General features: G+C 51.8%; 1 protein-coding gene across 4 annotated transcripts in view; it reads right to left on the bottom strand.

The window, feature by feature from the left end:
• Positions 1-1,284: 1,284 nt before the first annotated feature.
• The window catches only part of PTP4A3 (protein tyrosine phosphatase 4A3), an 88,446-nt gene continuing 62,396 nt past the window's right edge, over positions 1,285-27,334 (bottom strand). For all 4 annotated transcript variants that reach the window (XM_066578731.1, XM_066578734.1, XM_066578733.1 and 1 more), the window contains 5 exons: positions 19,896-20,518; positions 13,363-13,455; positions 8,280-8,410; positions 4,518-4,592; positions 1,285-2,887 (listed from right to left, as the gene is read on the bottom strand). In XM_066578731.1, coding sequence (XP_066434828.1) covers positions 2,770-2,887; positions 4,518-4,592; positions 8,280-8,410; positions 13,363-13,455; positions 19,896-20,000 — 522 coding nt within the window. In that variant the 5' untranslated portion in view covers positions 20,001-20,518 and the 3' untranslated portion in view covers positions 1,285-2,769. The remainder of the gene's footprint in view (positions 2,888-4,517; positions 4,593-8,279; positions 8,411-13,362; positions 13,456-19,895; positions 20,519-27,334) is intronic.

Genomic DNA, 27,334 nt, shown 5'->3' with positions numbered 1-27,334 from the left:
ACCCCAGCGATGGCGGCTGCACAAACTCTACAACAAGCTGATGGCTACGCTGTTGTGGAAATCTGTTTACAACCAAATCCTGCCTGTTTATGGCGTCCTCCGTGGGGAAAAAGGAAACAAAAACACAAGTCGCCCCTCCGTCAGATAAGATGTTTTTGCAGCAAACAGATTCAAGGTGGTAATTTGTATGTTGTAAATGTGTGATGAGAACGTATCGAACCCCCCGCCCTCCGCGATGTCAGACATGTGACCGCGCTATTGGGAGTTTTTTTCCCAATATGTACATTTTTTCGTCTCAGTTTAAAATATTTAAAGAATTAGTCAAACAAAATGATTTTTACCGAAATTCTCATCCAGGTCTTATTACCACTGAACGGCCCCCTTTATTAGACCCCGACCCTCTCACGATTGGCGCTTCCCTGTATGGGAATTCTCCCCGTGACCCTGGAGCATAAAATCAGTGACAAGTTTTCCGTGGATCAGTTTCAAAGTGAAATTAGATGGGAAAATCCAGCGATCGGAGCGACTTCCAACGAGGCCGGACATCGGTGCTGGACTAGCCGGGGCTTCACTGCCAACCGCGGGGGGGTTCTCTCATGTAACAGTGTGAAGAGTATACAGGGAATGGCGTGATCAAGGAAAACATCCAGTGAAAGGAGATCCTGTGGATTGGATCAACTTGTCACTGAAAGGGGTCAGAGGAGGATGTCAGGAATCGTTCTGCCCAACAGGCTGCACAGTCAGGAGCAGCCAAATATAATGCTAGAGCTCCAACTGACGTGTCCAAATGCACAACTCGCCGTTCCTCCGCACATATGGGCTATAACAGCGGACGACCAGTTCCAGCGCCATTGTGTCTAAGAGAAACAAAGACGAGACTCCAGCGGGCAAAAGAGCGCAAAACTTGTGTCACTGAGAAGCAGAAATCTTGCTCCACCTGACCAGGAGATGTTTTTCTGTTGCATCATGCTGATGGGAGGGCAGAATTTGGTGCAGCAGCATGAATCGCTGACCCCTTCCTGTCAGCTGGTCAGAACATGTCAGCACCTCCATCTAAACTGTGGCAACAAGGAGCGTCCTGTCCGCAGGAGCCGATATTCCAGCAGAACGGTTTCATCATCTAGTGGAATCTACACCACGACGAACTGCTGCGGACCTGAAGTCCAACGCCACCAGATAGGGGCCGATACAGGGGCGGTCGGGGGCCGATACAGGGGCGGTCGGCGTCCTGTTAGTCACATCCTCACACACAAGAAATTGCTAAATAAAGACAAAACGCGGCGGTTCAGTTTAATAATAAACTCCAGTGCCATTTATTTTATTCCGAAATCTTCCATATACGGGCATAATTCAACAAGGTAAAGACATAAACTCCATGATTGGACTGAGCCGCCTGGTAACGCCCGCCCACCACACCTCCGCTCCGCCATCGCTTCAGAATAAACCTGTCAGCCATCTTTGTGGAACACGTGACGTGTATAAAAGCGATTCCGTTACATACGGCTTCACGACTACTTGACTTATTTATAACTCAACGCTAAAAATAAAAAGATTCAGCGCCGAGCTCTCCGACACGCCTGCGAATCGCGTGCGCGGTGCTCAGACCTGCGTGCGCTGACGGCTGCTGCATAACCCTCTGCAGGAAGAGGTAGATTCGTCAAGTGCTATAAAAGCAGGTGCTGCAGACGTTACAGCTATGGAACCGCCGTCAGAAGAGCTTTTTTTTTTTTTTTTTTTTTATACTTTCGTAAGAAAAGAGATCGCTTTAAGTTAACCCTTCGAGTTCATACAGTCATTAAGAATTCATATTTCAAAAAAGTAGTTCAATAAGAGACACGAAAAAACCCAAAAATAATTCTGTAACAGACATTTGTACATCTGAGTCACAATCGCATCATTTTGTTTTTCGTGTTTTTTTTCCTTCCTTTATACTCTCCGGAGAGGTCATCACAGATATTTAAAAAAAAAATCAGACCTTCCACCGTTCGCCCCTTCCCGCCTGTGACTTCAAGGCTACTGTGACCCACTAAAAAAAACAAAAAACCAAACGTGTACCAATAAAACGCTCCGTCAGCTAGCACAGATACTTGTACATGATGTGAGAAGACAAAAAGAAAATGAGAAAAAAAAACGTGAAAAACCCAAAAATCTGCTCTTATTTTACAAGTAACTTGTTGGAAATCCCAAGTCTTCTAGAAACGGTTACATGATACCAGAGACGCGGGTTGAGCAGACGCCAGATCCACATTCTCGTCTCCCCGCTGTGGTTGCTGGCGGCACTTACAAAAATTCTTAAATGAAGCTTATGAAATGATCGTCCGGTGATAATCGAAGCGGCAGAGTAAGGCTTGTATGTGTCGTTATACGCTTCCTATATGTGTCGCGCACACTGTCCTATGTGCAGATGGGAAGCGCTTATTAACAAACGCACCCCTTTTTTTTCCCACAAGGGGGCAGCAAAAACAAAAAACCACACCTATATAAATGTACCAGAAGTCAAAAAAAATAATCTGAATGTCGTAACGGTTACTCTTCATATAGTCCTAGTCTCCCATCTGCGGCGGGCGGTCTCCGGTAGCCTAATCTGGCCCTTCTCTGCCCGCTGTAACCCGCCTGTTATTGCTGGAACTTCTAGTACAGATTAGGTTTCTGTAGACGAGAAAAATAATAAACAAGGATATAGTCGGTGTCTGTGGGAGAAGCTGCTGACTTCATATAGAAGCTTGTGTTACGGAGGGGGGCGCTGTGCTTTGGCAAGAGGTCTCGGCATTACATGATGCAGCACTTGTTCTTGTGGTTATGGGGGTCTTTGAATCGTAGTCTCTGCTTTGGCCGGTATTTCTCCAAGTAGGTCAGCTGTTTGCTGTTGATGGCGCCCCGGCGTTTCCTGCAAGTGAAACACAGAAGAGGTCAGCAGATGCGGGTTAGGAATATCGCACACGAGAGCGAAGATGGAGATTGTGCGCATAATGTACGAGGCCGGAGGCTCCTGACGAGCCATGCATTGGTGGACAGAGGCCCCCCCCACCCCCCTCGGCAGGAAAGGGGAACCGCCAGAGGGCCCCCCCGGGCCCCCCCCCCCCACCCCCCTCGGCAGGAAAGGGGAACCGCCAGAGGGCCCCCCCCCTGGGCCCCCCCCCACCCCCCTCGGCAGGAAAGGGGAACCGCCAGAGGGCCCCCCCCCCACCCCCCTCGGCAGGAAAGGGGAACCGCCAGAGGGCCCCCCCCCCCCCCCCTCGGCAGGAAAGGGGAACCGCCAGAGGGCCCACCCCCCTCGGCAGGAAAGGGGAACCGCCAGAGGGCCCCCCCCACCCCCCTCGGCAGGAAAGGGGAACCGCCAGAGGGCCCCCCCCACCCCCCTCGGCAGGAAAGGGGAACCGCCAGAGGGCCCACCCCCCTCGGCAGGAAAGGGGAACCGCCAGAGGGCCCCCCCCCCTCCCCCTCGGCAGGGAAGGGGAACCGCCAGAGGGCCCCCCCCCCACCCCCCTCGGCAGGGAAGGGGAACCGCCAGAGGCCCCCCCCCCCCCCCCCTCGGCAGGGAAGGGGAACCGCCAGAGGGCCCCCCCCCCACCCCCCTCGGCAGGGAAGGGGAACCGCCAGAGGCCCCCCCCCCCCACCCCCCTCGGCAGGGAAGGGGAACCGCCAGAGGGCCCCCCCCCCACCCCCCTCGGCAGGGAAGGGGAACCGCCAGAGGGCCCCCCCCCCCCACCCCCCTCGGCAGGAAAGGGGAACCGCCAGAGGGCCCCCCCCCCCACCCCCCTCGGCAGGAAAGGGGAACCGCCAGAGGGCCCCCCCCCCCACCCCCCTCGGCAGGAAAGGGGAACCGCCAGAGGGCCCCCCCCCCCACCCCCCTCGGCAGGAAAGGGGAACCGCCAGAGGGCCCACCCCCCACCCCCCTCGGCAGGAAAGGGGAACCGCCAGAGGGCCCACCCCCCACCCCCCTCGGCAGGAAAGGGGAACCGCCAGAGGGCCCCCCCCCACCCCCCTCGGCAGGAAAGGGGAACCGCCAGAGGGCCCCCCCCCCACCCCCCTCGGCAGGAAAGGGGAACCGCCAGAGGGCCCACCCCCCTCGGCAGGAAAGGGGAACCGCCAGAGGGCCCCCCCCCCCCACCCCCCTCGGCAGGGAAGGGGAACCGCCAGAGGGCCCCCCCCCCACCCCCCTCGGCAGGGAAGGGGAACCGCCAGAGGGCCCCCCCCCCCTGGGCCCCCCCCCACCCCCCTCGGCAGGGAAGGGGAACCGCCAGAGGCCCCCCCCCCCCACCCCCCTCGGCAGGGAAGGGGAACCGCCAAAGGCCCCCCCCCCCCACCCCCCTCGGCAGGGAAGGGGAACCGCCAAAGGCCCCCCCCCCCCTCGGGAGGGAAAGGGAACCGACAAAGGGCCCCCCCCCCTCGGGAGGGAAGGGGAACCGACAAAGGGCCCCCCCCCCCTCGGGAGGGAAAGTGGACGGATGAACAGAGGCAAGTTCAGCAGGGAGAAAAAGCATAGTGCAAGAAAAAAAATAAGGAAAATCACTTACTGTCGAATAAACTGAATGGCATCTTCATATTTCATCCCGCTCTCAATGAGTGCCAGCGCAACGAGGACGGGAGCCCTGGGGAGAAAAGGACGCATCATAATGTGACTTGTGCCGGGCGAGGTCATCCATGCTTCCAGCCTAAAGCTACTATTGTTAGCGATATCGCCACATCTGATCACCAGCACAGATCATTATTATATCCTTACTAAAGGCCCCTTTACACCAGCCGATGAGCGCTAAAAGTGAAAAAAAAATTGCTAATCGCCGATCGTTTTAGCGATAATCGGTGCGTGTAAATGTGCGCCCATCGTGTGCTTTTCAGGCACTGCTGGCTGATCGTTAAATTCAGTCCAACCTAAAAATCGTCCTTCAGCCTCATCAGCAGTTCCCCGCGGGTAGTGCTGATAGCATTGTTTCCCTGTGGAAAACAAAGGAACTGAAAGCAGATAAGAGCCTAGGGCGTTCAGGGACGGCTTCATTTGCACACTTGATTGGTGCTTAAGAAGCTGCGTAGCTACCTAATAGTTTATGCAAAATGATGGCTCAAACGACAGTTTATTGACAGCTTTGAGCGATCATTGGCCCGTGTAAATGGGTCTAAAGCGTTTGTCCATTCTACACAACTTACTGTACTTGGTCCTACAGCCTGCAACCAATTTAGGTGGAAAGACCCCATTTCAGTATGAAAGCAGTAGGATGGCCTATAAGACCCTGCTAGTAAGTCCCACTTCGAGGTGTATTCACTTTGGCCCACAAGCCCGGTGTGGATGGAGCCGGAGGATCTCCGCGGGGAGCACCGTGACCTCATCTACGCTATCCGGCTCTAATTCCCAGATGTTGTGGCACAGCGCCCAAGTATCGCAGTCCTCTGCCGGCCGGAGCGCCACACCCCATAGGAGAATCCCCTCTGCCGAGCCCCAGGCTTGAAAAATGGACCCCAAAGGGATCATTCATTATCCTCTCACGCTGATCTCCGGTCCGACGTGTCGCTGAGTACAGTCTGGATAATGGAGGTTTGTGGGTCAGTAGATAAGCCCTTCTTCTGGCAAGCCTCCACACCACACAGTACTTTCCCACATCCTACACGCTGGCAGGGCCGCGGGCGATGCTCAGACGGGAGGCACAGGTCAACTTCCTCAAATATTTTTACATAAAAGTCTCAATGACCTGCTTCCTAGATTTCCACCCAAAACAAAAATGTTAAAAAAACAGCAAGCAAAAAGTGAAGGAAATCACAAAGCTGCCAAAAACTTCTGCTAAGTGTACTGATAGATGCTAAGGGGTTAAAGTCAAATACGACAACCAATATGGCTGCACCTCCACTGCAGCTTCCAAAAAAACCACAAACGTTTCACACTAACAGATGCAAAAGACTGACAGATCGGCCAACATCTGCCTGCTTGCTGATGGGGTCCAGGTCGGAATAAATGAGCAAAACCCTCACAGAAGACGGTTCCAGCAACTGCACAGCAGGCGTGTATATTGTATATATTCTCCAGGCTGGACACCATCAGCAAGCAGGGAGAGGTTGGCAGATCTATTATTTTCTTCAGTCTGTTACAGTACATATACATAGTCCAAAAAAAACACACGTCTGAAGAAGTTGTCGTTCTGCTGCAAAACTCGGTATGTCGTTCCATCTCAGGCAGATATTCCAATGATGCGCAGTACAACAGGGTACTAGAACCTCCATACCCCTCGTATCACATCTTGTATCCAAGCTAGAGGAGGTACAACAGGGTACTAGAGCCTCCATACCCCTCGTATCACATCTTGTATACAAGCTAGAGGTGGTACAACAGGGTACTAGAGCCTCCATACCCCTCGTATCACATCTTGTATACAAGCTAGAGGTGGTACAACAGGGTACTAGAGCCTCCATACCCCTCGTATCACATCTTGTATCCAAGCTAGAGGCGGTACAACAGGGTACTAGAGCCTCCATACCCCTCGTATCACATCTTGTATACAAGCTAGAGGTGGTACAACAGGGTACTAGAGCCTCCATACCCCTCGTATCACATCTTGTATACAAGCTAGAGGTGGTACAACAGGGTACTAGAGCCTCCATACCCCTCGTATCACATCTTGTATCCAAGCTAGAGGCGGTACAACAGGGTACTAGAGCCTCCATACCCCTCGTATCACATCTTGTATCCAAGCTAGAGGTGACAAAACTGGGTACTAGAGCCTCCATTGCTAACCCGTGTCACATCTTGTATCCAAGCTAGAGGCGGTACAACAGGGTACTAGAGCCTCCATGCCCCCCGTATCACATCTTGTATCCAAGCTAGAGGCGGTACAACAGGGTAATAGAACCTCCATGCCCCCCGTATCACATCTTGTATCCAAGCTAAAGGTGGTACAACAGGGTACTAGAGCCTCCATGTCTGCTAGCATCACATCTTGTATCCAAGCTAAAGGTGGTACAACAGGGTACTAGAGCCTCCATGTCTGCTAGCATCACATCTTGTATCCAAGCTAAAGGCGGTACAACAGGGTACTAGAGCCTCCATGCCCACCTGTATCACATCTTGTATCCAAGCTAGAGGTCATACAACAGGGTACTAGAGCCTCCATGCCCACCCGTATCACATCTTGTATCCAAGCTAGAGGCGGTACAACAGGGTACTAGAGCCTCCATGCCCCCCGTATCACATCTTGTATCCAAGCTAGAGGCGGTACAACAGGGTACTAGAACCTCCATGCCCCCCGTATCACATCTTGTATCCAAGCTAAAGGTGGTACAACAGGGTACTAGAGCCTCCATGTCTGCTAGCATCACATCTTGTATCCAAGCTAAAGGTGGTACAACAGGGTACTAGAGCCTCCATGTCTGCTAGCATCACATCTTGTATCCAAGCTAAAGGCGGTACAACAGGGTACTAGAGCCTCCATGCCCACCTGTATCACATCTTGTATCCAAGCTAGAGGTCATACAACAGGGTACTAGAGCCTCCATGCCCACCCGTATCACATCTTGTATCCAAGCTAGAGGTGGTACAACAGGGTACTAGAGCCTCTATGCCCACCCGTATCACATCTTGTACCCAAGCTAGAGGCGGTACAACAGGGTACTAGAGCCTCCATGCCCGTCCGTATTACATCTTGTACCCAAGCTAGAGGCGGTACAACAGGGTACTAGAGCCTCCATGCCCACCCGTATCACATCTTGTATCCAAGCTAGAGGTGGTACAACAGGGTACTAGAGCCTCTATGCCCACCCGTATCACATCTTGTATGTACCCAAGCTAGAGGCGGTACAACAGGGTACTAGAGCCTCTAGGCCCACCCGTATCACATCTTGTACCCAAGCTAGAGGCGGTACAACAGGGTACTAGAGCCTCCATGCCCACCCGTATCACATCTTGTATCCAAGCTAGAGGTGGTACAACAGGGTACTAGAGCCTCTATGCCCACCCGTATCACATCTTGTATCCAAGCTAGAGGCGGTACAACAGGGTACTAGAGCCTCCATGCTGCCCGTATCAGATCTTGTATCCAAGCTAGAGATGGTACAACAGGGTACTAGAGCCTCCCTACAAGGGGTCGGTTCTCCACAATAAATGATGCTTTTGCTCTGATATTGGAATCACGGTTCAATCACACAGAGAAAGTGTCATCCGATCCGACAACTTCTAAGGGAGGGGCGCTACGGACGATGAGTGTATAATATGTATAGCACACACTCCTGGCTGCATTTCCCTAACTGCCAGGAATGTTTGTCAGAGTGATCCCCCACAATCCCACGCTGCCCCTCACCTGCCCAGTCCGGCCACGCAGTGCACGGCCACGCAGCAACCTGGATCTTCACAGAACTTGGCTTTCAGCAAGTTGAGCCAATCGTCCACAATCTTGTTGGGAGGTGGGGCGCCATCATCGAAAGGCCAATCCTGGAAAGCAGAAGAAACGGTCAGTGCAAGAGATCATCTCCGGCGACGAGACTCGGTCTGCGACAAGCTGGAGGTACGGCTGAAAAGATGGATTGACTGCGTTATACAGGCGGTGCTATTTGTACGACGGACGTATCTAGGCGGCACTAAAGAAAATAACGTTATGCACCGCATTGTCTTCAACCTATTGATACTATCTGACAGCAGGCCATTACCTCTTAATTCTATCCATATGGCTACGGAGAAAGGGGCTTCTGGGTAAGAGCTGCCACAGACACATTATATCGCATCTACTGATTAGGCGGCTCGTCCAACTGCGGGGTCAGCTGTGCGACCAAATATCTACCAAGAGCGCTTTCTCCCCTCTCACAGCATGCAGTCTCAGAAAGCAAAAAACCGACTGCATCCCCATCCATGTCTTCAAATTTAGCGCAGTATTCTAGGAGGCGGCGGCTCTGAACATTTATAGAAAGCCAGTAAACTGGAAAGAGGATCCAGATGACGAACACAATGGGCACCAACGCGTTTAGGGTTTTGTAGATTTTTCAGCCTTGTTTCCATTTCCATTGCCGCACTGCGTGACTTAAAAGAAAAACTCTTTGCATCTAGCAGATGTGCGATTGCTAGGTATGTCAGCTAGATGGAGCCCCGCCTCTGACGCACGCTGCCCCGCCTAGAGCAGGAGCGCGCTAGTTGCCCTATGACACTGCTCTGTTCGTTAATATGAGCCGAGTCCACAGCGGCTCCTGTCCGTGTGATTGTGGGGCTCCTTACATTTTAAGATGGGTTTCTCACAAAAAACGTTTAGGAGGAAGAAAAATTTAACCCCCCTTTTCTGGCGGCTCGCTGTCCAGCACTGAAGAACCCGGAAGAAGTGGTGGGCGGTCATGTGACATACATTGTGCATGTGATCGCTCGGTAGTCACTCACAGGCTTTACCAGCCGTAGAAGAATCACCAATGAGGCCTGTGAGTGGCTGAAGGGTCTCGGGCACAACTTACGGCACGTGACCGCCAGCAGCTTCTTACAGGTTTCATGCGGCAGGCACTGGGGCTGCAGCGCTGGACGGGGGAGCTGCCGGAATAGAAGAGGATTTTTTTTAATGTCCCGTAAGATCCCTTTAAGGGAGTTCTCCAGGAGAGGAGAAAAGTGGCAGTGGAACTAGCCCCACAATTACATGGACAAGAGCCGCTGGCGAGGTCTTCTACAGCCTACATGTCAAGCAAAAAGAGCCTCTTGGACTAGACCCCCCCCCCCCCCCCCCCACCTCCCTCTAATTTATCGGAGTACTGTCACTTTAAATATATGATTTCTGATAAGGCCAATCTCCCGATAGAGCACATCTGGTTAAGACTGCCGATAAAAAGCCATCATCGATGGGTGCACCTCAAAGGGGTGAGCAAAGCTGAAAGGGGTGTGAGGGATTAGAAGAGTCTTGCAAAGACAGCGCCACAGTTGTTCATGGGTTGTGTGTGGTACTGCAGCTGAGCCCCATTCACGTCAATACTACTAAGCTGCAATACCAAACCACCCAATGACAGCTGGGGTCCAAGAGGGGAAAATAAGTGGCTCACGAGAAAATGTATTTTTCTTGTTTGCATTGGAGATTTAGAAGCGAAATGAGACGTCCGGCCGATGCGGAGATTACGGGTTAAATTGAGCCAACCGAACCGGCGCAAATGTCAGAAGCAGAGTTCTACAGAACAGCAAAAGGAACTTTGGATTCTGCACGTGGCCCTGAAGTTAGCATTTATAGTGCAGCACAAATGTATGCGGAAGCAGCGAGACACGGCGCAGCCGGCGCAGCGAGACACGGCGCAGGGAGGAGGCGAAAGCTGAAAGAAACATTACTGCAATTCTACCCGCATACCCGGACCGCCCCTTTATCAGCCCCGTCTAGGAGCGTTTGACCTCTCGTGGCCTTCAGATCCGCAGCAGATCATCGTGGTGTAGATTCCACTCAGTGATGAGAATGTTCTGCAGGAATATCGGCCCCTGCGGACAGGAAGCTTCTTCTAGTTGCCGCAGATTAGATGGCGATGCTGACATGTTCTGACCAGCTGACAGGAAGGGGTCAGCGATTCATGCTGCTTGTGCCAAATTCTGACCTCCCATCGGCACGCGGCATCAGAAATCTGGATCCATCTGACCAGGAGATTTCTCCGCTGCTCAGTGATACAATTGCACTCTCTTGCCCGCTGGAGTCTCGCCTTTCTGTTTCTCAAGGACGCTGAAACTAGTCATCTGCTGTTCTAGCCATCTGTGTTAAGTAACGGTGAGTTGTGCGTTCGGACACGTTAGTTAGAGCTCCATCGTTGTATTCAGCTGACTATGCAGCCTGTTGGTCAGAAAGATTCCGGACATCCTCCTCCGACCCCTTTCAGAACGATTCCGGACATCCTCCTCCGACCCCTTTCAGTGACAAGTTGATCCAATCCACAGAGCCCCTTTCACTGGATGTTTTCCTTGATCGCGCCATTCTCAGTATACCCTCCACACCGTTACATGAGAAACCCCCCCGCGATTGGCAGTGAAGCCCCGGCTAGTCCAGCACCGATGTCCGGCCTCGTTGGAAGTCGCTCCAATCGCTGGATTTCCCCATCTTATTTCACGCTGTAACTGAACCACGGGAAACTTGTTTTTTTTTGTGATTTTATGCTCCGGTGTCACGGTGGTAATTACCATACAGGGAAGCGCCAATCGTGAGAGCGACGGGGGTCTAATAAAGGGGCCGTTCCGTGTACTATGAAACATGCGGACTCTCCTGGATTACAGGTCAGCCTTTACATTTGTTCATGTGGATAATCCATCCATCTACACGCACACGTATGTACAGAAGCGTCCCCCTCACGGGTCCCATGCAGAGCCTTGCTGACAGCCCCCAGGCCTCTGCACCCTCCTTGTGTACTAGCGCCTGCAGGCTGGGTGCACCCAGTATAATGGCCCCCACTGTGCAGCGCTCTCATTAGCACGACAAATATAGCCGGGATATCAGGCGCCGCGGCACGGTCGGCTATTTATAGCACGCTGTAAACACGAGCGGCTGAGGAGGAGATAAGCCATCTTATGCAGAGCTGACAGCCGCCTCGTCAGACGCACAAACGGGTTTTCTTTTCGCCCGATGAGGTTTTTTTGGGCTTCATCGGAATATTTGATGTTCTGGGACAGTTTGTCGGTAAAGAGAAGATCTGGAGGATTAACGAGCGACGGCGAAAAACCAACAAAGGCTCACAGAGCGCCCGCTCCACTCCGCCTGGAACTCTGAGAGGCAACAGACTGGAAAATCGCCCATCAGCACACAGGCTGGCACTGCCAAGTATGCCATCCAGGAATTCCTGCGGAGCATGGTACTGGTGGATTCAGCTGCTCTAACTTAATAAACCGGCACAAGGACATCAGTCTCTGTCCTTCATCCCAGCGCTAGTTGGCACAGGCACCCAGCTTTTCTAGGGCCCTGAAAGGCTAATCTACCGAGGAATAGATATGGGAATGGGGGTGGGGGTGAACTGTTAATGCCAAACTGTGACAAACCTTGAGAGCAAAGCCCAAGCAATTGCTATGGGGCCCTTGGAGTCAGGGGCCCAGCGCTCTTTCCTACTAGCTGGCAAGAAGTTGTTCGGAGCAGTATTGTGGCGTTGGGAATGGGCACGAGGGTGAAGGGAATGAAGGAGTAAAGGCTTCTGACCTGGATGGCAAAGATCAGCAGTGTACGTGGGTCACACTTGGAGCTTGGCTATGGCGCCCCCTCTGTCACCCAGAAACAATATATACAGACACCAGAGCAGTTCATACGTGTATTAATGGCGCCATTTCTTGCTACAATTATATAACTTAAAGCGTAATGACTTTTAGCAAGATTTCTACAAGTTCTCCTCACTCTCACTCGCTGCTTTTTGAACGCGGTTTCACGTCTAAGTTCTGATTTTCAGACGGTCTCCCACATTTTCTTCTGTTTGCTATTCACTTTCATGAAGGGGGAGGGTAGCAAGCCTAGCATTCTGCCAGAAGTTCACTGTCCTGCACTTCCTTGCCCTGTCTCGTACTGCAGTCTGTGGTCCAATCCGCAGGGGGGGGGGGGGCAGTACCTGAATGCCCACCCCTCTGCTTTCCCATGAAAATTCAGGCATTCTGGACAAAAGGTAAGTGAGCCCAATATAATGTGTTCTCACCCCCACGAGTAGAGGCAGAGATTGTGGAGATCATGATCACAGTGTCTGCAGATCTGTCAGCCTGCAGCCTCTGAGTGAAGGGTATCAGTCTATGAAGATGGCCTCTGTTGCTAAGGAAAAGGTCAACGTGTCCTTGGTACTACAGAAGCTCTGTACCCAACGACAAACAGTGGATTGCAAAGAAGCTAGAAGAGCTATTTACATGTTTATTGTAATTATATTGCAGAAATGATGAGACTAACGAGCCAGTAGAGGAGCAGACGTGAGGGAGAGACACTGAGGGAGAGCGGTATATCTGCACGGCGATGTCCTTCAGGACTCTAAGAACAAGTTATCTGAGCTCTGATACAACCGCTAGAAAGTACAGAAATACTGGTGCTTGTGCGCAGTGTGACTTATGAACGCCATTCACCGCGTATCACGTGGCTGTGCATCGCACAGATAAGACGCAGTGAAAAAAAAAAACACGAGCACGAGGCCTAAAAAGGGGGAAAACCTAATATTTCTAGGTTAAAAAAAAAAAAAAAAAAAAAAAGGAAAAAAAAATTATAAAAAAACAGATGCATAAAATATAAAGAAGAGATAAAATAAAAAGTATAAAAAAAAATAAAATGTATACAACAAAAAAGTAAACAAAAAACAAACAAGGAGTTTCCCGCGTTCCTTGGACATCCTCCACCGCTCAGTTGGTACTTGAGTTTATGTCCTACATCTCCAGTGCAGAAAGCATGTGCCTATCTGATTTTAAGGTTACTGTCCCTTTAAGACATAGGATGCTCTTACCATGACAGTGATTCCATCTTTCTCCAGAGGGGTCTTGTCGTAGGTCACTTCGCACACTCTCACCACCGTGGTGGCGCCGTACTTCTTCAGATCCTAGGAGGAACGCAGAAAGAGGGTGAGAAGAAAGGAGGCGGCAGGAACATTCTCTGCACGGACTCCTCGCAGGCGCCGATCGGCACTCGGTACCTAAAACCACCCATAGCACATTCCTTCTATTACAAGCTGATACAGATGTAGCAGAGCCGAGCCGGTCATGCAGCTCCATGATGTTTTATGTGGAGTGTTACATAGGACTGCATGTAAATAATGACATTTAAGGGTCCAGGCGCCTTCTAACATCTTGTATAAGGACATTGAGACTCCGTGTCAGCGAGGGTAAAGACTGTCATGAAGTAATCCGGGTGCTCCGCCGCCCCCTACATGCAGCACAGAGGAAGCGGCTGACGGGTCCCATTATATTTACTATCCAGAACATTATAGCTATCAGCACAAGTCCCACAACATTCACCAGCAGAATAGTGAGTGCAGCTCTGGAGTATAATACAGGATGTAACTCAGCATCAGTACAGGATAAGTAATGTATGTACACAGTGACTCCAGCAGCAGAATAGTGAGTGCAGCTCTGGGGTATAATACAGGATGTAACTCAGGATCAGTACAGGATAAGTAATGTATGTACACAGTGACTCCACCAGCAGAATAGTGAGTGCAGCTCTGGAGTATAATACTGGATGTATCTCAGGAGCAGTACAGGATAAATAATGTATGTACACAGTGACTTCCCCAGCAGAATAGTGAGTGCAGCTCTGGAGTATAATACCAGATGTAACTCAGGATCAGTACAGGATAAGTAATGTATGTACACAGTGACTCCACCAGCAGAATAGTGACCGCAGCTCTGGAGTATAATACTGGATGTAACTCAGGATCAGTACAGGATAAGTAATGTATGTACACAGTGACTCCACCAGCAGAATAGTGAGTGCAGCTCTGGAGTATTATACATGATATAACTCAGGATCAGTACAGGATAAATAATGCATGTACACAGTGATTCCACCAGCAGAATAGTGAGTGCAGCTCTGGAGTATAATACAGGATGTAACAGGAGCAGTACAGGATAAGTAATGTATGTACACAGTGACTTCACCTGCAGAATAGTGAGTGCAGCTCTGGAGTATAATACAGGATGTAACTCAGGATCAGTACAGGATAAGTAATGCATGTACACAGTGACTCCACCAGCAGAATAGTGAGTGCAGCTCTGGAGTATAATACAGGATGTAACTCAGTATCAGTACAGGATAAGTAATGTATGTACACAGTGACTCCACCAGCAGAATAGGGAGCACAGCTCTGGAGTATAATACAGGACATTATTCTGTAGGCTGTTGATAGGGGGTAACCCCCCCCCCCCAGGGGGTGAACCCCCCCTCCCCCTTCCCCAAAATCATCTTTGATCCCATGCATCTTTCTGTATCTGCCCTTCACAGGACATGATTGTTCTATACCTTCTAACATGCACTCTATAGACGCCTATATGATGCTCATTAGGTCCCGAGACGGAATACCCTTCCCTGGCGCACATCCTATTGGTTCAGCCATTCTGCGCTTGCTTGACTTTGTCATATGCACCTTAGTAAATCCCCAACAGGGAAGGGGATCTCCGGCGCCCGTCGCCTTCATTCCCTGAACATATCCCTCTTGTGTATAGGCACATAAATGCTGGGGCAGCGGTCGTGTCTAGAAAGACCCCAAGTTACCCTTGAACCCTAACCTTTCCCTCCCGTCCCCAAGACTTCTCTGGAGCTGCACCAGCTCTCCGGCCTGCGATACCCAGACGATCGGCTTCATCTCCAACGTCCGCAGTTTTAAATTCCCTTAAAAACACATTTCTTCAGGGAGGCCGATGCAGTGCTTGTTCTAGGTCTCTTTATACTCCTCCTCAAAACATCGCACGATATCCCCCACACCCCATAAGATGTACATATGGTGTTTACATACAAGACGGCTGACCATTGTACAGAACGTGCACTCCGATGTCCTCGTAGATCGTAAGCTCTTGTGAGCAAGCCCTCACCCCCGTTAGTCTCCCAGCAGCGTTTTACCCATTTTGCAGCCAGGCGCTGCCAGCAAAGACCGCATATGGCTGCGTGTGCACTGCGCCTGACGGCGAATCCCAGGCACGCGGTCCTGTGCAGCGGGACTTATCTTTGTTTCAGAGCAGGATGTGTCTGAGAACGCCGGCCGTATGTGATGCATCGTGTACTGCCAGCGTATACCAGTATATAGGGCTCAGAGACAGAGCGCACTGCCATTCGTTTCTACTGCGTATCGATACGCAGCGTCTACACGCCGGTGAGCAGGGATCAGTCACTGCCCACTGACTGCATACGCCGCCTACGACGTCCGTGCAACGCACGCGTAATACGCTGTGAAGCTATAGTGGCGGGTGTGAGCTTCCCGTATGAGCAGACGAATGCTAGCGGTAGTCCTGCACGCCGCGTGTGACGGGATCGGACCGGAGTCAGCTCCATCACGTGTTCAAACTATAAATTTGGATTCACGGTTCTCTGAAGTTACAAGACTAATGGCAGACTGGAGGAAACGACTGCGGCGCCGTCACACGGGCTGCGATCCATCTACTGCGCAGGGAAGGACAGGACGGGCGCGCAATATTTGCATGTACAAAAAACAAAAACTACATATGCAAATCACCGATACCGCCTGGCAGCGCAGTGACTGAGCCATCCTGTTGGCATCCTGAAGACACGGGGGGAGGGGCTGGTATATACGCTCCCTCCATAAGGGGTCTTGTGGTACCCCTGCAGTAAGTGCCCTGCAGACTCTCTCTCCTGTGCCGGTAGTCAGGGATCGGAGGTGCAGCACACCGAGTCTCCTCCGGCCTCCCGTCTCCATTCACTGCCAACAGGCAGTCCCTAGATTATCGGCCGTGTAAACAGGCAGTTGTCGCTTGGTTCTCCGTAACGCCAAGACACTCCGACAAGTGAGCGATTTGTCGTTGTGTGCGCCGGCGGGATGGTCGTCCTCCTTCCAGGGGTAATCGCCGTGTAAAGGGGTAATAGCCGTGTAAAGGGGCCGCTTCAGGAGGATGGAGCTAAAGAAACATTCGGCAACTTTCTAGTAGATCTAGAGTTTGAATTCATCATTTTCACAACCTCTGCTTGCTGTCAGTGATTATATACAGACACACTAGCGCAGACATGAGGGCTGTTTCACGCCGGCGTTTCCGTCCCGTTTTACAGCGGAACACAAGTGCAGACTGACGCCATTTTGTTTCCAGTTTAAAAAAAAAAAAACGACAAAAAGGGAAAATTTTTTCTAGCCAACAATAGAGGGAAAATAACGGAAAGCGTTCTGCTCACCCATTTTCGTACCGGTTCCATTTCTGAGCGCGCCGAGGGGAGGAGACAACGCAGACCAAAACGGATGCGTCGAAATGCTGAAACAGAAGTCAGGAGAAAGCGCTTTATATAATCGGATCGGTTTCATCGAGCCGCTAAAAACGGAAACACTCAGCTCTGTAAGAGCAGGATCCGCGAAGGCGCCAACACACGGGCGAGACGCACAAATATGAACCCACTCTTGTTAATGGGGTCACATACATGAGCGATTGTTGTCCACAGGTCTGTGTTTGGGCGATCCCTCGGAACGCATCGCCCATTGCGCAAAAACAAACCCCTCAAGGTGGTCTCATTCATTTCTCTGCCTTCTTCTGCGACTATCATGCATCGCGTGTGTTCACCGCATCTATACGATATCCCGCAGACTATGATGGCGACACGGAGCAAATCGGAGACGCTGCGAGGTTTTACACGCTTAAAATACACACATGAAAACCACGTCCGAATCCCCCAACGCCCGGCGATGCGGTTTATTCTGACCGGATTACATGCTTCATACGGAGAGCACATCTGCCCGTGTGATAACGGCCGAACGCACGGAGAGGACTGGATGGTAGATACAATTGTAGCAAATCACAGGTCTGCACAAGTCTCCGCCGCGGCGGCTGCAGAGATCTTGATACATTGTTTCCATCTCTCACAATGTAAGAACACAGAAAGCGGCAGAACTTCAGGAACCGCTGGAGAGGAAGCAGAAGCCCGGGGTGTCGCCGCCGCGTACACAGCACCTCCCGCGGTTCTGCACTTGTACAAAACTAACGGCAGCTCCGTCTCCCGCGCTTCGGACTGCAAGAGCCGCGCTGAACTTTACCAACATGGTGCAGACCGCTTAATCTGCGGCAGCACTGCGAAGGAAGCTTTGGCGTTCGGCCGCGAGCTCTAAGGCGAATCCACCCGAAGGAACCGGATGTGGATTTTGCGTAAAAAAAACTGCGCTCAGAACGGACAGCATGAACTATGGCGCGGATTTCCAATAGAATGCTAAAGCGGTGCGGATTGGGGCACATAACGCTTGTATAATGTCACCGTGTGAACGAGGGGCAACCAGTTCAGGACCACCGACCGCACAAACATTCTGCGGGAGCCAAGTCCGCTCCACTACAAGCGATCACAGGATGAATGGTTCAAGCCCCCCGTGGGGAAGAAATTCAAGTTGTCACTCCACCACGGGAACCGCCACATGACGAACACTAATGGTGCCCCCGACTTATAATGATAATTGGGAAATCAGACGGCCTCTGCGCTGGACCTCGAGCGGCCCGTCTGCTGTTGGGTTTCCTTTGTCCGTGCGCTGGGCTGCGCAGGGTTAATATGACCGATTGATTGCCCAACGTCCCGCCACGGTCGGATGACTCCGGCTCTCCTTGCGCTCTCCAAATCCAGGTTATTTTTAGTCCTCATCAGTTTAGGTTCCCAAACATCCAATAAAGAGGAGCGCGGCGCTTGGCCGGCGTCCACCGCTGGTGACTGCTGCTCGGGGATTTCACATGATGGCGGTTTACGCAGGTTCACCAAAAATAGCACAACGCTGCCCGCTGCCAAGTCCCCGGCCGTACACATGGCGACAAGTGCTTGGAGCAGCGCGGTAAACAATAGCGCTCGCAGGACCGCGCTTACCTCCGCTACTAGGAATCTCACAGCATTTACCTACCTATGTAGAAGCCTTACACTCCAGTCACAGCCAGAGCTGCATTCTAAAACCCGCTGGCTGCTACATAATGGTCTGGCGGTCAGCACAGAATCTAACAGCTCAGCTGGGAGCCTATAAATACATCTGCAGCCTGGAGACATACTGTAGCACGTTCTGTTTTAGAGTACTGAGGAAAGCTCGTACCACAGGGGCGCCCCCCAGTCCCCAAACCAGCAAGGGCAGCAGTGATGCACAAGACAGAGGTAACTAATCAAATTCAGAACGCAGCTCAGGATGTGACTGGAGCATAAGCCTGATATAGCTCCAGAGAATCACTGTGTACATACATTATTATCCTGTACTGATCCTGAGTTACATCCTGTATTATACCCCAGAGCTGCACTCACTATTCTGCTGCTGGAGTCACTGTGTACATACATTACTTATCCTGTACTGATCCTGAGTTACATCCTGTATTATACTCCAGAGCTGCACTCACTATTCTGCTGGTGGAGTCACTGTGTACATATATTACTTATCCTGTACTGATCCTGAGTTACATCCTGTATTATACTCCAGAGCTGCACTCACTATTCTGCTGGTGGAGTCACTGTGTACATACATTACTTATCCTGTACTGATCCTGAGCTACATCCTGTATTATACTCCAGAGCAGCACTCACTATTCTGCTGGTGGAGTCACTGTGTACATACATTACTTATCCTGTACTGCTCCTGAGTTATATCCTGTATTATATTCCAGAGCTGCACTCACTATTCTGCTGGTGGGGTCACTGTGTACATACATTACTTATCCTGTACTGATCCTGAGCTACATCCTGTATTATACCCCAGAGCTGCACTCACTATTCTGCTGGTGGGGTCACTGTATACATACATTACTTATCCTGTACTGATCCGGAGTTACATCCAGTATTATACTCCAGAGCTGCACTCACTATTCTGCTGGTGGAGTCACTGTGTACATACATTACTTATCCTATACTGATCCTGAGTTACATCCTGTATTATACCTCAGAGCTGTACTCACTATTCTGCTGGTGGGGTCACTGTGTACATACATTACTTATCCTGTACTGCTCCTCAGTTACATCCTGTATTATACTCCAGAGCTGCACTCACTATTCTGCTGGTGGAGTCACTGTGTACATACATTACTTATCCTGTACTGATCCTGAGTTATATCCTGTATTATGCTCCAGAGCTGCACTCACTATTCTGCTGGTGGAGTCACTGTGTACATACATTACTTATCCTGTACTGATCCTAAGTTACATCCTGTATTATACTCCAGAGCTGCACTCACTTTTCTGTTGGTGGAGTCAGATACGTAAACCATTCACTCATCGGCCTCATTGATGCCGAATTAAAGGCGTTTCCCTGTAGTCCACCCCATCCACCACACACGACACCACAGCCTGCTATACAACAAGGTGCGGCCTCCGGTCTCCACTCACCTCTATGAAGGTGTTCATCGTAGCGTTTGTTGGGTTGTGGGTGATCAGGAAGCGCATGTTTTTATAGCAGACTTCGACTGGAGCTGGGCGATTAATCCGAGCCATGGCGAGACGCTCACGAGATACAAAGATAAAAACGTACAAAAAACTCAACACAAATATTGTGCAAAATATGTAAAAAACCCAAACCAGTAAAGGGGTCGGGAGGCTGTACGGCAGCGGGTCGGTATCCAAAAGGACGCGGACAGAAACTTCCAAATGTTCTTAACACTTAAAGTTGCAAGACTTTTCCTTCCATATAGTAGAAAAAAAATCTCCTTGTGAAGAGTCCTGGCAGCTCAGAGGTTAAACCGATGATCCTATTGGACCAATCACGTTACCCCATCTGGATAAACTGTGAATTTTCCAGCCGGGACGGACTGCGACAGGAGAACAGGGCTCCGTGGACACAAGAGTCTCTTGCTGGAGGAGATGTGCACACAGAGGCGTCTAATGGTGTGCGCTGACCGCGAGCCGGCTCCGGAGCGACGGGCAAAGTGTGCAATTCATGCGGAGAGATGGTGTTGGGCGTGACAGTATTCAAAGGTGTTTTTCAGCAGCTCCATATATCTCCGACGTCAGAACTGCAGGAGAGAAGAGAAAACATACGTTAGGGACGCATCATTGTAACTAGTGGGAAAACTTTACAGCAGCCTGGAAAGTGAGATGCAAAATAAGAGCATGTTTGTTATACTGACATCTAGTGGTCAATACAGAAAGTCAAGTTAAAGTGGTATTCCAGGTGCATGGTCGCACAGCGCTGAGTGGTAAGGAATATTAGGCAGCATGACCCCCTTGTGTCACCCTCCGTAGTCACCTGATCTCGTTCTGGGCAATTTTTTCCCCCCCCAAGACCTTTGAACAGTAGAAAAGGAAACGAAATCTCACAGCGGCACGTTACTGGAGAAAACCGGAGCCGAACGCAACCTTGCCGATGGCTGGCGTACCGCCGCAGAAGGGTTCTGCATACATTCACCTAGCAACAGAAGCCGGTAGTAGTAACACCCCGCCCACCGGTAGAAGAGTCCCGTTTCTTTTGGGTCCCCCTTCGTATGTATCCACTTCTGTATCACAGCGAGGTTTCAGGTGTAACAAGACCCTTTTCAAGCTCTTTTGGGCACAGTTGAAACTGAAAGCGACAATCTCCATGGCACTCTATGGCGGTACAGTACTGATGTAATACGTGAACCCCTATAGCCACGCCCTAAAATAGGTCTTCCCAGTATAATGGGGGCTATCCTAGTGATAAAGTAGTCGATCACCTCCATATTAGTGTCTGCGGCGTTGGTATGTACGACTAAAGGCTGATTTACGATGGCTTTTGAGCCATAGCCGTTGCGTGTAAACGTGCGCCCATCGTGCGCTCTTCGTTTATCGCCGAGTTCAGCTCAGCATAAAAGCCATCGCCCCTGATAAGAACAAAAGTGATGTATTTAGAGAACAGGCCACCCGATGTTCTCTAAATACGTCCAAGTGAAGCTCGTTAGCTACTAGTGGGCTGAATAACCTATTAGGACCTAACGATCGCTCAGAACTGTCCGTTTCTGATGAATTTTGAGCGATCATCTTTGCGTGTAAATGGAACTGAAGGCGCATGTAGTGTGTTTGGTCACATGACATGAAGACTGCAGGGAGCTTGAAGTAGGTGAGAGAAGACTTCTAGGACCCTCGTCTGGTAATTGGGTATGTGAACGGTGCGATACCTTTGCAGCGCCACTTACTGGAAAGGAGCCTTCTTACAAGCGGACAGGCCTCCGCCGCTGCATCTAATGACTCTCATGCAGTCGTGTCGCCACCTGATGCAACCCTTACAGTTCAAAAACAAGTCCCAAACTGGTGGATTTTTGGTTGCCAGCGGCGCGCAAATTTGGCATCACTGACAGCGATATAAATTGCGCGTGACTGCGCCCTGTCCGAAATGTAGGCATTTACCAGCCGAACTGCTGCGCTAAGGCATTCCAGGACGCAGAACATTTACGTCTGCCCGGCGGCGGCGCTCTGCGGGGCTTGTTTTTATGGCGACCGTTTGCAGCACGTGAAATCTGGCAATCGTTTTCTCAAATTATTTTTACGGCGTTCACCATGCAAACCCCCCAAACTAATCGCAGTCCGGGGCGCTCTGCACGCGGTCACACATTAGGGGCGGCTTTTGTTTTTTTTTAAATTGTTTTGGTAACTTTTCTATTTAAAAAAAGGGTTTTGTGAAGAAAATGCGTCTCATTTAACGGGACTTTGTTTCACTTTTAAATTAAATTTCCCTGAACTTTGATGCCATTTGTTAGTCCCTGAAGGGACTCAAAGACGTGATGGTTTGATCACAAGGATAGTACACTGCATTACTTATGTAGTGCATTCTACTAAGCCTATGGCTGCAGCCTATTAGACCCTGCCGGAGGTGGGGTGTAATAGGCTGTTACATGGCAGACATGGAGGCCTTTGGAGCCCACTCATTCCATATAGTCGCACTGTGGGATGCCCATCGGTGACAGGAGCCCCCTCCTCCTGCCATCTGCTCACAGGCTGCAGTTGCTATTGATTGCAGCATGTAAGGGGTTAAACAGCCAGCATCTGAGGATTCTCTACCCCTGGCAGTTAGAGCAGGAGCCGGGCTGTCAGTCAGCCGAGATGCTGTGCAGGTTTGAAGCCCCTTAGTGAGGCCAGTATTAAAGCGTATTGGCTGTCATTAAGGGGTTAAAAGCTACGGGATTGAAAAGCCATTGGGGCGGCAGGTGAGCTGAAGGCTGCGCCGCATAGAGCGCTGCGCCCCATAGAGCGCTGCGCCCCATAGAGCGCTGCGCCCCATAGAGCGCTGCGCCCCATAGAGCGCTGCGCCCCATAGAGCGCTGCGCCCCATAGAGCGCTGCGCCCCATAGAGCGCTGCGCCCCATAGAGCGCTGCGCCCCATAGAGCGCTGCGCCCCATAGAGCGCTGCGCCCCATAGAGCGCTGCGCCCCATAGAGCGCTGCGCCCCATAGAGCGCTGCGCCCCTTGTGGCCAAAAGTCCAGTATTTTGTGACAATCTGATGAAAGGTCCTCAAAGTCACCGTATACCGCCGGCGCTAATCCCGCTCTCCGGAGCGGCTCAGGCCTGCAGCGGCCTCCGTCACGCCGTGCGATCAGCGCCTCTATATTTAGCCGTGTATCGATCACACGGAGGCCTCGGGGCGAGACGCACAAAGCACATGCTTAGCAAATGACTGACAATACGAGGACACCGAGGGGACGACATTCTGCAAACAAGCGGTCCTCGTGGCGGGCTATTCCTATACAAGGACCACCGAGTGATCCCGGGACGGTTACGCAGCACCCAGGGGTTTGTGTGACCGATTAGTCAGCTCCGCTTGTGGGAGGCGAGGAGACACGACAGCGGCATTGCAAGGGTGGGCAAACATGCAGTCCTACGCAACACTACAGATACCACAGCGATAGCTCGTTGGGCAGAGATAATGTAGTAGATGTGACCTGCAGTCCTATGTAACACCACAGCTAACAGTGATACCTCGTTGGGCAGAGATAATGTAGTAGATGCGACAAGCAGTCCTATGTAACACCACAGCTAACAGTGATACCTCGCTGAGGACAGATAATGTAGATGTGACCTGCAGTCCTATGTAACACCACAGCCAACAGTGATACCTCGCTGAGGACAGATAATGTAGATGTGACCTGCAGTCCTATGTAACACCACAGCTAACAGTGATACCTCGCTGAGTACAGATAATGTAGTAGATGTGACCAGCAGTCCTATGTTACAGCACAGCTTAAAGTGATACCTCGCTGAGGACAGATAATGTAGTAGATGTGACCAGCAGTCCTATGTTACAGCATAGATAATGTAGATGTGACCTGCAGTCCTATGTAACACCACAGCTAAGAGCGATACCTTGCTGAGGACAGATAATGTAGATGTGACCTGCAGTCTTATGTAACACCACAGCTAACAGCGATACCTCGCTGAGGACAGATAATGTAGATGTGACCTGCAGTCCTATGTAACACCACAGCTAACAGCGATACCTCGCTGAGGACAGATAATGTAGATGTGACCTGCAGTCCTATGTAACACCACAGCTAACAGCGATACCTCGCTGAGGACAGATAATGTAGATGTGACCTGCAGTCCTATGTAACACCACAGCTAACAGCGATACCTCGCTGAGGACAGATAATGTAGATGTGACCTGCAGTCCTATGTAACACCACAGCTAACAGTGATACCTCGCTGAGGACAGATAATGTAGATGTAACCTGCAGTCCTATGTAACACCACAGCTAACAGCGATACCTCGCTGAGGACAGATAATGTAGATGTGACCTGCAGTCCTATGTAACACCACAGCTAACAGCGATACCTCGCTGAGGACAGATAATGTAGATGTGACCTGCAGTCCTATGTAACACTCGTGGCAGCTTTGCTCCGGGACAGATTCCTTCAGGTTACATCCTGTATAAAAGCCAAATCCACCGCGGCGACTTTTCTGCTTTCATCGCATCAAATCTAAAGAACGGGAAGAGAACCAAGAGCTGCGCCCGTCTGCGGGCGACCAGCGGCGCTCAGATGCGCAGCTTCAGGCGCCGCCGCGGTTACTGTACGAGGTCCGAGGCTACCTGCCAGTCACCAGAGAGATGTACACGTGGCCCCCGGGGATGGAGCCTCAGGGGGCCGCACACCGCCTTGTAATGGCCAATATCCTGTCTCTTATGAAGGAAGCCCCCGCTGAGCGCTCATCTGTCCGCCGGCGGTCCGACCTGAAGAGTCGGGAGGGATGACCCCCAACTCATACGGAAGTAGGACTTCATACTTCACGGTCAGATCCTCATCTAGGGTCAATCTGACAAAGTGGCCGCTCTTCTGTCACATTTCCCGGACACCAACCTGACGGCCCCTCTGGGGGTCTCGGATGCGGTTAAAGGGCCAGGCGCGTTCTAATGCACTACGGATCGCTCAGACTGCTCAGTACAGGAGGGCTAAATACTTGCACAAGCAGGGAAAGAGATGGACGCGGCAGTCATGTGATGCATCATGTGACCATCACCGCGGGGGCCATCTGCAGACCTTGTGTTACTCATTGCCGGAACGTCTGATTTCATGACCAAGCGGTATCTACTAGAAATGGACCCCCTTTAAGAAATGGCTTGTGCAACAAATGTATCCAGCAAAGTGGAAAATTCCTTTAAAATGCCAACGCACCAATATCCTTCCTGCTCAACAATCACAAGTGGTCTTTAGGGTCTTGTGAAGAAGTTGGAGAAGCTACAAAAAGCCCTGAAAGTCCTCGAGAGCCCAGGGGCCCCCAGAACGCTTACACGGAAGAACGACCCAGACTCTTCCTAGAGCCGCCGACCAAACTAAGGAGGAGAAGTACCTTTGTAAGAGAGGTGACCAAGAGCCCAGCGGCCCACAGAACGCTTACATGGAAAAACAACCTGGACTCCTCCTAGAGCCGCCGACCCACCAAACTAAGGAGGAGAAGGACCTTCGCAAGAGAGGTGACCAAGAGGCAAGCCGGCCCCCAGAACGCTTACATGGAACAACAACCCGGACTCTTCCTAGAGCCGCCAACCCACCAAACTAAGGAGGAGAAGGACCTTCGCAAGATAGGTGACCAAGAGCCCAGCGGCCCCCAGAACGCTTACACGGAAGAACAACCCGGACTCTTCCTAGAGCCGCCGACCAAACTAAGGAGGAGAAGGACCTCCGTAAGAGAGGAGGCCAAGAGCCCAACAATAACTCTGGCTGAGCTCCAAAGATCCTGTGGGCAGATGAGAGACACTTCCAGAAGGTCAACCATCACTGCAGCCTCCTCCAATCTGGGCTTTATGGCAGAGCGGCCAGAAAGAAGCCTCCTCAGTAAGATACATGGAAGCCCCCGGGAGTTACCAAAAAGCATCTAAAGGCTCTCAGACAGCGAGAAACAAGATTCTCTGCTCTGATGAAGCCAAGATGGAACTTTTTGGCCTAAATTCTAGGCGTTCTGTCTGGAGGAGACCAGGCGCTGCTGAATACCTGCCCAATACCGCGCCGAACACGCAGCCGACCCCTCGCTGTCCGCCGCGCCGAACACGCAGCCGACCCCTCGCTGTCCGCCGCGCCGAACACGCAGCCGACCCCTCGCTGTCCGCCGCGCCGAACACGCAGCCGACCCCTCGCTGTCCGCCGCGCCGAACACGCAGCCGACCCCTCGCTGTCCGCCGCGCCGAACACGCAGCCGACCCCTCGCTGTCCGCCGCGCCGAACACGCAGCCGACCCCTCGCTGTCCGCCGCGCCGAACACGCAGCCGACCCCTCGCTGTCCGCCGCGCCGAACACGCAGCCGACCCCTCGCTGTCCGCCGCGCCGAACACGCAGCCGACCCCTCGCTGTCCGCCGCGCCGAACACGCAGCCGACCCCACGCTGTCCGCCGCGCCGAACACGCAGCCGACCCCTCGCTGTCCGCCGCGCCGAACACGCAGCCGACCCCTCGCTGTCCGCCGCGCCGAACACGCAGCCGACCCCTCGCTGTCCGCCGCGCCGAACACGCAGCCGACCCCTCGCTGTCCGCCGCGCCGAACACGCAGCCGACCCCTCGCTGTCCGCCGCGCCGAACACGCAGCCGACCCCTCGCTGTCCGCCGCGCCGAACACGCAGCCGACCCCTCGCTGTCCGCCGCGCCGAACACGCAGCCGACCCCTCGCTGTCCGCCGCGCCGAACACGCAGCCGACCCCTCGCTGTCCGCCGCGCCGAACACGCAGCCGACCCCTCGCTGTCCGCCGCGCCGAACATATTAGTCACGCTGACCCCTCGCTGCACCGCGGTTACATGTATACAGCGCCTATACAAACACCAGAGACCTGCAACAAAGAGCAAGATCCCTCGGTACAAAGTAACAAATCCCCCCAGTGTGCAGCGTATACGGGACCACAGAGGTTTAGTGGTCATATACGAGTGTGTGAGGGAAGATACACTAATATACCCGCTGCTGTGATTGGTGGAGAAAGGCTATAACCGCTATACGTGACTCTACACATCGCCACTAAACCTCTGTGGTTTTCGACATTCCCAGGCCAGTATATGCTGCATATTATATACTACGCACACCTAGCTGCCAATATCCAGTAGATGCAATGTAACATCTCACTATATATAGGGGGTGCCCATATAGACCTGGGACCGTCAGGGATCACAGAGGACTCCATGTCACCATACATAGGATACAATGTAACATCTCACTATATATAGGGGGTGCCCATATAGACCTGGGACCGTCAGGGATCACAGAGGACTCCATGTCACCATACATAGGATACAATGTAACATCTCACTATATATAGGGGGTGCCCATATAGACCTGGGACCGTCAGGGATCACAGAGGACTCCATGTCACCATACATAGGATACAATGTAACATCTCACTACA

This window comes from Eleutherodactylus coqui, chromosome 9, assembly GCF_035609145.1.
Source record: "Eleutherodactylus coqui strain aEleCoq1 chromosome 9, aEleCoq1.hap1, whole genome shotgun sequence".
Lineage (NCBI taxonomy): Eukaryota > Metazoa > Chordata > Amphibia > Anura > Eleutherodactylidae > Eleutherodactylus > Eleutherodactylus coqui.
The sequence above is the reverse complement of the archived record's forward strand: the minus strand, read 5'-3'. Positions and strand labels throughout refer to the sequence as shown.